The 11,052-nt window shown below is 46.5% G+C and overlaps 1 protein-coding gene and 1 pseudogene across 1 annotated transcript; one reads left to right on the top strand and one right to left on the bottom strand.

Annotated features, from left to right (window-relative positions):
* Positions 1–476: 476 nt before the first annotated feature.
* LOC133913109 (putative UDP-rhamnose:rhamnosyltransferase 1) lies at positions 477–3,142 on the bottom strand. The gene is made up of 2 exons (XM_062356162.1): positions 2,501–3,142; positions 477–1,705 (listed from the first exon to the last, which is right to left on the bottom strand). The coding sequence occupies exons 1-2, from the start codon at positions 2,918–2,920 to the stop codon at positions 719–721; spliced, it is 1,407 nt and encodes a 468-aa protein (XP_062212146.1). The 5' UTR covers positions 2,921–3,142; the 3' UTR covers positions 477–718.
* Positions 3,143–8,613: 5,471 nt separating this feature from the next.
* Positions 8,614–11,010, top strand: LOC133910724 (UDP-glycosyltransferase 91B1-like; annotated as a pseudogene).
* Positions 11,011–11,052: the final 42 nt, after the last annotated feature.

Raw genomic sequence — 11,052 nt, 5'->3', positions numbered from 1 at the left:
ATTATATCTAGCTGCGTAATTTGCACGGGTCTACTTGGTAGCTATCTTAATATTTGAGGGGAAATAAGCCACCGCATTCGATCTCAAAACTACGAAATTACCACGTTAATCTAAAAAAAGAAAAGAATCTAGACCACTAACTGTTATGATTATCTAATAGTCTAGATTAAACCAAATAGTCTATATTAAATATGATTAATAAATAGGTAAATTTAAAATTAAAAGATATGAAAAAATAGCAGTTCAATTTTCATATGATTTGGGAAGCAAAACATCAAAATAAAGAGTCCAAATAAAATAAATTAAATAATAATTAAAATTAGGGTTATAATAGAAAAAATAATGATCCATATCAAATATAGTCTTAGAAGAAAAATCAAATTACTATAAAAATCAAATACCTAAATAAAGAGTTCATATAAAATACAATTAATCAAAAGTTATCACAATAAAATATTACAGCAAAACTAACCACATAATTAATATGAGTCACCTTACTGGTTTCCAATAATTCGCGATCGATAACTTGTAGCAGCGGTGGCACAGCCACCTCGTGGATTAGTGGGAACAACAAACACACCAATTGACAATGTTGCCGCAGAATACGAGACAAAGTACAGTCATTTTGAGATATTACAAATTAGTCCCTGAAATGGTTGGCCGCCTCACGCCCATGTCGCAGTGCTCACATTTCCTGGTAAGCACCCCTCACATTCTTTCAATTGGAGTAGTAAGATCTCAAGCGCTGAACGAAATCGTCAATGCATCTCTCATGGCATTCCTTGTCCGCCACGATCTCTTGCAGTTTCTTGGTATTGGCCACCAAGACCCTTCTACTTTCTTGCTCGAGCATGACAGCACGGACTGCTCTAGTGACGCCTCGACGATCGAATGACCCGTCATTTTCATCCCTTGGCACCTGCACTCCGATCTTACGCCCCTCCATAAGCCGCGCGTTCGGGCCTTGGTCCCCGTGGATCGGCAGCATGATCAGCGGGTGCCCGAACAGAAGCCCTTCGATGATGGAGTTCCACCCGCAGTGCGTCAGGAATGCGCCCACGGCGTCGTGCGCTAGGATGCTGATCTGAGGAACCCAGCCCATGGCCACAAGCCCACGGCCACGCGTGCGCTCTTCGAAACCTGGAGGTAGGATGTCCGCGTCTGGGACGCCGTGAGGCTTCCTCAGCCCCCAGAGGAAGCGCGCCCCGGCGAGCTCCAGCCCGAGAGCTAGCTCGTGCATCAGCTCGATGCTTAGTGGCACTTCGCTTCCCAACGCGACGTACACGACCGTCTCCGCCGGCTGAGCGTCGAGCCACGACACGATGTCGTCGTTATTCCCGTCCTTACCGGCGGCGCGGCCTCCGTCGGGTGACGGCGGCAGAAGGCCGAAGGGGACAACCGGCTTGCCGAAGAGCGTCGGGAGGCGAGAGAGGGCCTCTGGCTCCAGCTCGACGCAGGTCCGCATGGCGACGAGGCTGCAGCGCTGCAGGGTCAAGAAGAGGCGCCGGGCGACGGATATCCCCGAGGCGCCTTCGGTGTTGTACATGATCCTGCTCTGCTCTGTCTCAAACCTAGGTGCTGCCGCCGGTTGTCCTTCTCCTCCGGCTCCCTGCTGTTGCCCAGTTTCGGCCTGCTCGGGCTGCGGCTGGCCAGCGAACGCTGCAAATATGCTTGCAGGGCAGTGGAGAAGCATCGCGCATGGCACCTACGAGATCTCTCATCGTCAGCAGGGGCGGGCACACGTGAGGTCATGGGTGTACAGATGTACACCCAAATATCCTAAAAATTTATATTTTCAATATCTTTTTCCTATAAGTTTAGACTTTCTAAAAGGCTTCAAAAAATCTACCAATTTTTGTGTAGGTTGTATAATCTATAAGCAACCCATTTTAACTGGTTGCACTTAAAAAGCTAGAACAGAATCCAAATTAAAATTCATTAAAGTTGATTGTTTTTGCACATTTCATGAATTTTTAGAGCTTTAAAAGAATTCCAAAAATAAGGGAAAAATCACCAATATTCATCTTAATTAATGGGCTAATTTCTAAAATTATCCCCCGATCTAAGTTATATAGTGAAATTTCAAGCTTCTTCATATAACCTCACTTTTCATGAATTCGATCAATTCCAATTAAATGCAAATGCATGCAACAATTGTTCAAAAATGATCAAAGATGATGCTCATATTGTATATATATGTCAATTGTTGTTACTGAAAAAAAAAATTTCAGAGAGAATCTAAAACCAAAATATTTTTGAGAGAATTCAAACGCTAAGCGGGGCGCGGTGACGGTGCGGCATGAGCGAGGCGCGGCGCACACGGCTGCGCGCGGGCACGATCACGATGGGTATGTACACCCAAATTGAAAATGCTAGGCCCGCCACTGATCGTCAGAGCATTCACCCATCACGTCGATCAAGAATTCGAGCAAGAATCCAACGACAATTGATGGAAACAAATCGGCCAACTCATTTCAGATAGAGAATTCGTGATACTCACCTTGCGATCCGCAGCGGCAGAGGCGGCCCAGTGGTGGAAGTTGTCGACGAGGACCCAGTCGGGCCTCTTGTCCTCGTCAGAGCACGCGGAGTCGAGGAAGGCGGCGAAGGGCGCGGCGAGGCCGTCGAACGCCTTCCTGTGGAGCTCGAACGCGTCGAAGGGCACGTCGTTGGTGGACTCGGCGCCTTCGGGGAGGCATTCCACGTGCGGGAGCGGGAGCGGCACGAGGTCCACGCGCGGCGCCAGCGCGGGCGGGAGGGGCGGGAGCCGGGCGAGGTTCCGCGGCGTGGAGACGAAGGACACGAGGTGGCCGCGCGCAGCCAGGCGCCGGGCGAGCTCGAGGCCCGGGAGCAGGTGGCCGAACGCGAGCCACGGGAAGATCACCACGTGCAGCCGGGACCGGGAGGAGCCGCCGTCCATCTCGGTAAGCCGCCGATCTCGACGTGAGCGAGGGAGCTAGGTAGCTGAGCTGAGCTGAGCTTCCAACGAGGCCGAAGTTTTCGTCGCCGCGCGCTCTGGTGGCTCGTTCTCGGTTTCACCGATGGTATAGCGGAGTGTGGCCACCGGAAACGACGTGACTTGATTGATGACTGGTGCTTGTTGGTCTCTGACGGATTCGCCGCCGGCCAATGACCCAATGCTAGTGGAGTGTCGAGTTGCATACTTGAGCACCTGACAACGTGGGCGAGGTGACAGACATTATCGTAGTGAAGTGGAGCCACATTTTAGGAAAAAAAATGCTACGCAACAGAGGCCTCTTGAAGGTCACCCTCTAACGCTAATGTGAATCTTAAAAAGGTAAATAAGATTTGCTCGACGTTCATTATATATGTCAAGTAGAGTATATAGGGTAATTTTTTATTTAGATAAGATCTACTATTTTAAGATTTAAATTGAGAACATATGTCAGTTATTTCATATGGCAGTTATTTAGGTGGTGGCCAGGTGGTGGCCATTTTCAGTAGGGCCAGGTGAAGTTTTCTGAGCTGGCTGGGCTCGACCCAGCCCCTACGCGACCCCGACTAGCATGGGATGATGGGATCCTGTGCTGAAACGTGCAGAGGATCTGTGTCGGACCTGCGGCTTTGCGTGCGCCTCTTTTGGTTGTGTCCATCTGCTCCGGGAACAGGCAAGCATGTTCTGTTTGAGCTGAGTTCGTCACACCTGACGTTTAAGCAGCAGTACACGTTGATTTCTGTTCATTTTCAATGGGGTGGTGGTTGAGTTACGACAATCTTGAACTTATCCATTGTGCATAGGCAACAGAACAAAACAAAGGTATAGAGAGGTTTGTTCGAACTTCTGTTTTTGTTTTTCTGAAGAGTTATATTTTTAATATTTTAAAAGTTGCTTTTAATTTTAACTATTAAATTTTATAATAATTTTTTGACTTTTCAGCACACTACTTTAAAAAAGTAACTATCAACTACTTCTCAGAAAAACTACTATCAACTAGTTTTTCAGCTTCTAGTTTATTTTCTCAGAAGTAATCTTTTAGCTTCTTCGAAAACTACTTTTCAGCAAACCCGTTTGTTTGGATTTTTGACTTCTGAGTTTCTGACAAAAGCTGAAGCCAAAAACAGTCTGAAACAAATAGACCCTAATATTAACCTAGCTGTAAATTTATAATTGGGGTAGCTAGCACCAGGGTTTTACTTACTGTTTTTGAAAAGGTAACCGAAAATACGCGGTTATCGCGATTACTGCTCGAAATTCGGCTGAAATTCATACAAAATTTATTTGTTAAATTTGAAATTTAGACAAAAAAATGCCAGATTCTCCGTTCGGTAACCGGTCGAATTGGACCAGTTACTGACCGATTTTCTCGATTTATCAAGCGATTTTCTCGAATTTTTCGCATTGTCGGTAACAGCTCGGTTTTATCGGTAACCGCTTGGTTTTCTCGATTTATCGAGCGGTTTTCTCAATTTTCGGTGAAGTTAAACAAAAAACCCAAAAATTGGATCAATTTGTAAAATCAATAACTAATTCATCTGAGCTTCACATCAAGTGAAACAAATTTTGTTGGTTTTCTTGTACCATGATCTACATGATAAAAGTATTTATATTCATAAAAAAGGTGAAAATTTTCTGTGAGAAAATGTATTTGTTAAACCAAGTTAAATGCATACTTTACTCTTTGCTAATCAAAAATCATGAAACTAATTTTGTTAGTCTTCTTATATGATCATATATCTTTTAAAAATACATGAACTCATGAATTAGTTATTGTAACATGCAAGATTGTGTAAATATGTTACGACTAGATTAATTCATAACTGACACATCACACCTCTAAAATTAGTGAAACCACTTTTATTAGTTTATTATACTATACTTTATGTAGGAAAAATAATGGTAGACACGAAAAAGTTAATTATAGTGTTGTTTCTTAACATGTTCACTTTATGCTTGTGAACTTAGTAAAAATCATGGAGAAATTAATAAAACTTTAAATAAAGTGAAATCAATTTTAAAGATCCTCTTAAGATACGTCCTACACAAGAAAATATGTGTTTGCATGTTAAGATTTTCCTTAACATGAGTTAATAACTGAGCCGCGTGTGCGTGTGTGTTTAAATACTAGTCCATTGTAACCAATTGAGTTGAAGAGAAAAGAGGGGCAAGTGTTGTCTCGTCCCGAAAGACTCTGTGTGTTTCTCTTCCTATGTTAGCTAGCTTTCTCCTTGCTTCTGCATCTCGCGTGCGTGTTCCTGTGTGAGTTGCTCTAACAATTGGTATTCAGAGCCACATGATCCTGATCCGCCATGTCGGGCTCTGGCTCCAAGTTGCCTTGACGCTCCACGACACCACTGCGTCCTAGGATCCGCAACGATAATGAGGGCGACCGTGAGCTCGTTGTGCAACACATGAAGGAGGTAGGGGTGATAGTGCGTTACCCTGTGCTCACGAGCTGCAACTACATCGAGTGGTCATTCCTGATGAAGGTAAACATGCAAGCTCAAGGTATTTGGGATGCTATCGAGCCTGGCGGCGCGGAGTACCGGATCGATAGGATGGCATTGTCAGCCATCCTCCAATGATGTCGTCGGAAATGTTAGAGACATTGGCGGTGAAGAACTCCGCAAAGGAGGCATGGGAGACCGTGCGCACAATGCGCATTGTCACGTCCCGAATCCTTAATCACATATTTAAGCATAATTATGCTTCTTAAGCATTATGTTTAATTTTGTGTAATTTGTTTTGTAACTCTAAAGCAATTCATTTCAAGTCAATTGGATGAGAGGAAGAAATTCAGGAGAGAAAAGAATGAAATTCACAGTTAAAACACGTGGGCCCCACCGGAGTGGGCCAACCACCCCACTCTCTCTCCCTCTAGAGTGGCAGTCCTCTCTCTCCTCCCTCACTCCCCCACGTCCCCACCGTGCTCCCCTCCCCTCTCACTCTCCCTCTCACTCCCTCTCTCTTTTCTTCCAAAATCCGAGCTCAAGAGAGGGATTTGAGGTGAGTATGTGGTACCATTGCGATCACAAGCTCATGAGCTATCCATCCCTCCAATTCATTTTTGTTTTCCCAGAGGATTTGAGCCGGATTTGGTGTCTTTTGGTGTTTAGGGTTGAAATGTGAAGAACACCGGATTTCTTCGCCTCCCGAGCTTTTCCCTCCATTTCCTCCTTCAATCGGCAGTCCACAATCTCGGTAAAGTCCATTGGGTGAGTCCCCTAAATTCCCATGGCAAGAATCCGTCTTTTGGATGGTTGGATCTCGAATTTTGAGCTAGGGGTTTGAAGTTCATAAGTTCTTGATGAATTAGAAGAAATAGCCGAGTTTTGGTCGATTTCAGCGTATATATGTTATCCTACACGGTAGAGGAAGTCAATGTGATGCTCTAAGTCCAAGTCCTCACTCCAAATGTCGCTGAATTCGTCGCCGGTGAGCTCCCAAAGTGCCCCCGGCGACTCCCAGCGGTCTGAGCGCCACCCCAAGGTCGGTCAGACCGCCAGGGGCCAAAACCCTCTGTACGGGGGCGGTCTGACTGCGTTTCCGGTGGTCTGACCGTGACTCTTGGTGGTCTGAACGCCAATATACCTGCGGTCTGACCGCTGTATACCCAGACAACACAATTACTGCTTGCTAAAACCTGTAAAATTCATAAAAAATTCTCTGTAGCTCCAAAAATTATGAATTTTTTTTGTTGGTTTCATAATAACATACTCTACCCATTAAGAATATACTAATCCATAAAATAATGAATTAAATTTCTATGATTAATTAATTAGGTTAAAGCTTCATTAATTCACCGTTAATTCATCATAAGTCCAAAATTGATGAATCCATTTTTGCTAGTTTCCTTATGACTTGTTGTATCTAAGAAAAATGTTTTCATCTATTATATGTATATTGTGGTATATTGTTGCATTTTATCCGTACTCATGGTATTGCACGTGTTATTCTTTTTAGAGAACGTCGACCCGGTGATCCAGGAGAGCGAGGGAAATTTTGGGCAGCCACCTGAACAGCAAGGCAAGCTTCTATCATATCGAACCCTGTCGGTTGAATTGAATGAAGTCTAAATATTGATAAATTATGCTTATGTATAGGTTTACATGTATAGGAAGTTGATGTTGGGCTTTTATGAGTAGAACCTATGTTGATCGTATTGCCTCTACCTTGAATTATCGTTGATCTATATCCTTGTAGCATGGATTTATTCATGATAAGGTCTAACTTAAAAGTGATGCGAGATGCTTAGCGATGCATAGGTCCTCGGTGGAGTCGAGCGGTTGAACATCCCATCGTTCGTGAGCTATAGGTTAAATTACTTTCACAATGGTTACCGTGATGTGTTGTTGGTGTTGGTTGATCGAGTGGTGAGTATGAGACGAGATGTGGGCGGTGTTAGAGGTGTCATTTGCACTCAAGGAAAGTCCGGGGATACTTCGGGAAGGGAACCCGGACACCGTAGGCCGCTTGCATCATTTAAGGTCGATCGTCGGGGTAGTTGGCTTTAGCACTTACCTTACTCCCCACATATCGATCTAATGGTAAGGCGAGCCGAAGACCTTCGCAGCTGTGGCTTTGTGGGCGTGGACATCGACGGTGTGAGCAGGCAGGCTTGTAAGCAGTACTAGTTTGCTCCGAGAGTAGTTCTAGTATCACCGCGTCGAGCGATGCATGCCCCACACGGTTGGGGCTGGTTGGGAAAGGTTGTCACGAGTACCCCCTTGTGTGCACTTTGGCCAGTGGCACAAGCCGTATGGTCCTCGTGTCATGTGGGTCCAGGAGTATCCCCTGCAGGGTGTATAAACAGTTCGAACTGCCGCGCTCTCGGTCATGAGCATGTTATTGTTTCATTTGCACCCATTCGTAGAGTTCTTATGGTTGGTTCGGTTGTATGGTTCGGATATGTGGGAGGTGGTCGAGATGGCACTTGTTAGACATTGATACTAATGTGGGCTCAGTTTCATATGACCAGTTGGTAGTTGCAGGATAATTTCATATATGTTGGTTAAGTTAGTTGCTCACACATATGTCTAGGTTGCTTACCGCATATGTTTTACTTAACCTTGTGGCCAACTCTTGCTAACAGCTCAATGAATAATCTTTGGAGTCGGGATATTATATACCCATATTGTGTAAGACTTGATAATACCTTCGTACTCAGGGTGCTGCCCTTAAGTTGATGCAGGTTCACATATCGGCGAGGAGGGGGCGGTGTTTGGCTACTTTGTGCTTGCCGATCAGGGTGGCGGGTAGGAGTAGCACACTCTACTCCGAACTCAGTGTTCTGGTATGGAGCCTAAGGGCATGTGGCTCCATATCCTTTTGTTGTATAGCTTTTAGTCTTCCGCTGCTTAGTTCTTTTGCTGGTTAGGAGTTGAGCAGGTTTTAGTCTCCTTCTAGCTCTCTTTTGCTGTAAATTGTGATAACTTGTTGCATGCTTAAGAACTTGTAATATAATGTTAATTACTCGCTCTTTCTTAAGTTTTATTGTGATGTATATGTTGGAAAGACATGTGTTCTGATCTTGAGCACAAAACACGTGCTGGGACTACCGGGATGATATTCTGATTAATCATCGAGGTTGTGATTATGAATAATGATCCTCCTGGTGATTAATCAGAATATTATTTGGACGGTTCCCCACACGCATGGGCGTTGAGTGTGCGCGTGAGGCAAAGACGCGGTCTTTGCCCAAGGAGTTCGAGTTGATCCGCATGAAGGAAGGCGGGTCCGTGGATGACTTTGCTATGCGACTGACAGGCCTCGTCAACAACATCCGTACCTTAGGCAGTGTGATGGAAGATGAGGTGATGGTCAAGAAATTCCTTCGTGTGGTTCCCTCCAAGTACACCCTTGTGGCCATCTCCATCGAGCAGCTGATCGATTTGAAGAAACTGTTCGTTGAAGAGCTCACCGGCCGTCTCAAGTCCATGGAGGAGAGATATAAAATTGATAACAATGAAGCTGTAGCAGGGGGTGGTCGCTTGCTGCTCACAGAGGAGGAGTGGAAAGCTCGCATGAAGAAGAACGACAAGGAGAAGAGCACTTTCGACAAGGCGAAGGTGCGCTGCTACAACTACCAAGAGTATGGGTACTACTCTTGGGAGAACAAATGCCATGAGTCGAAGAAGAAGAAGAATGAGGTGCATCTCACTATGGCGGACGCCGATGATGAGCCTGCGCTACTTTGAAGCCCAGCATGGAGATGCTCAAATAACACCAACAAGATTAAGGGGGTGAATGTCAGATATTAATCTTGTTGTCTAAGTGTTCATCATGTTTAGTTGCATTTTCTTGGTGTCTTAGTGTTGCATGGTAGCACGTTCATGCATGAGTAGTAGCTGGGTTCAAGTATTTAGATGCATGTGGCATCACGGCAGTGTACGGATCGGCAGCGGAGTGAGTGGATCAGTGTGCGGATCAACAGCGCAGTGAGTGGATCAGCAGTGAGTTATTAGTGAGTGCACTTGCATGTAGATTTGTGGCGTAAGTGCCGCTGTGCTGATGTTGAATGTGTGTACATGTCCAGGAGGGTCAGCAGGTGCAAGTATTGCTTGGCCGAGTCGTGGGGCACGTCCTTGGAGGAAGAAGCGGTCAGGCTTTGCATGGACGCATGCATCGGTGATGGGCCAGGAGAGTTGTTGGACGTACAGTAGTTGTTGTCTAGGATGCTTGCATGTAGTTGCATTAGTGTAGGGATTAGCTAGCTTGTTGTCCGGTTCTTGTGGCCAGTTGAGCACGTCGTGGAACAGCAGGGCCATTAGCTAGCGTGTGTGTGTGTTTAAATACTAGTCCATTATAACCAGTTGAGTTGAAGAGAAAAGATGAATAAGTGTTGTGCCGTCCCGAAAGACTCTGTGTGTTTCTCTTCCTATGTTAGCTAGCTTTCTCCTTGCTTCTGCATCTCGCATGCATGTTCCTGTGTGAGTTGCTCCAACAGTCTACGGTCTACCTAGCAGGTTCTTCCATATTTCAATCCATCTTACTTTATTAATCAATACTAGGTGCCATGTGCAGTGCTTCTCCTAAGCGCTGCAAATAATATCGCTGGCTAGGCCCGCCAGTTACCGAAGCGTGCTGAGCCCACTACAGCCACGGACGAACAGGCGACCGCCGTGCAGGAACGACCACCGGCGGCACCGCCTCATTACGAGTCGGAGCGGGCAGCACGACTGTACACCAACCACGGCGGGTCGGAGACGTCTGTCGCTCAGCGCTGCTCCTTCATGCTCGAGCGGTGCACGCTCGGGGCCATGCGGAGCTGTGTTGAGTGGGAGCCCGAATCCGTCCCGCTTGCGGCAACGCTCGGCGGCAAGCCGGTTGTCCCCCTCGGCCTGTTGCCTCTGTCGCCTGACGGAAGCTGCGAGGCCAGCGTGAATGGAGAGGACGCCACTGTGCTCTGGCTGGACGCGCAGCCAGCGGAGTCGGTCGTGTACGTCGCACTGGGAAGCGAGGTGCAGCTATGCGTGGAGCAGGTGCACGAGCTGGCTGTCGGGCTGGAGCTTTCTGGGACGCGCTTCCTCTGGGCTTTGAGGAAGCCCAGTGGCGCCCTCGACGCAGACATCCTTCCTCCGGGTTTCCAAGAGCGCACCCATGGCCGTGGGCTCGTGTCCATGGGGTGGGTTCCTCAGATTAGCCTACTGGCGCACAGCGCCGTGGGCGCTTTCTTGACGCACTGCGGGTGGAACTCGATCATTGAAGGGCTTCTGTTTGGGCATTCTCTGATTGTGCTGCCCTTCTACGGGGACAAAGGGCCGAACGCGCGGCTTATGGAGGGGAAGAAGGTAGGAGTGCAAGTGCCAAGGGATGAGATCGACGTGTCATTCGACCGCGAAGGCGTCGCAAGCGCAATCCGAGCCCATGGTGGAGGAAAAAGGCAAGAGCCTTTTTGCAGCTAATGCCAAGAAGGTGCAAGAGATCGCGGCTGACAAGGGACTCAATGAAAGCTACATTGATGGGTTTATTAAGAGCCTTAGAGGTGAAAACTTCCCTGAGAATAGTTACTACAGAAATAATCATTAGTACTGATTTAAAAATATTATTAATGATAATTTTTGAACCAGTACTTATTACTCGGTACTGATAGT

The sequence above is a fragment of the Phragmites australis genome, chromosome 3 (assembly GCF_958298935.1).
Source record: "Phragmites australis chromosome 3, lpPhrAust1.1, whole genome shotgun sequence".
NCBI classification, from domain to species: Eukaryota; Viridiplantae; Streptophyta; class Magnoliopsida; order Poales; family Poaceae; genus Phragmites; species Phragmites australis.
Note: the sequence above shows the minus strand (reverse complement) of the source record. Positions and strands in the feature narration are given on the sequence as shown.

Excerpts from the sequence above, each read along its gene's own strand:
- LOC133913109 (XM_062356162.1), bottom strand. The coding sequence starts at position 2,920 with ATGGACGGCGGCTCCTCCCGGTCCCGGCTGCACGTGGTGATCTTCCCG. Across the intron at positions 1,706-2,500 it reads CTGCCGCTGCGGATCGCAAG|GTGCCATGCGCGATGCTTCT; the intron begins GTGAGTATCACG and ends GAGATCTCGTAG.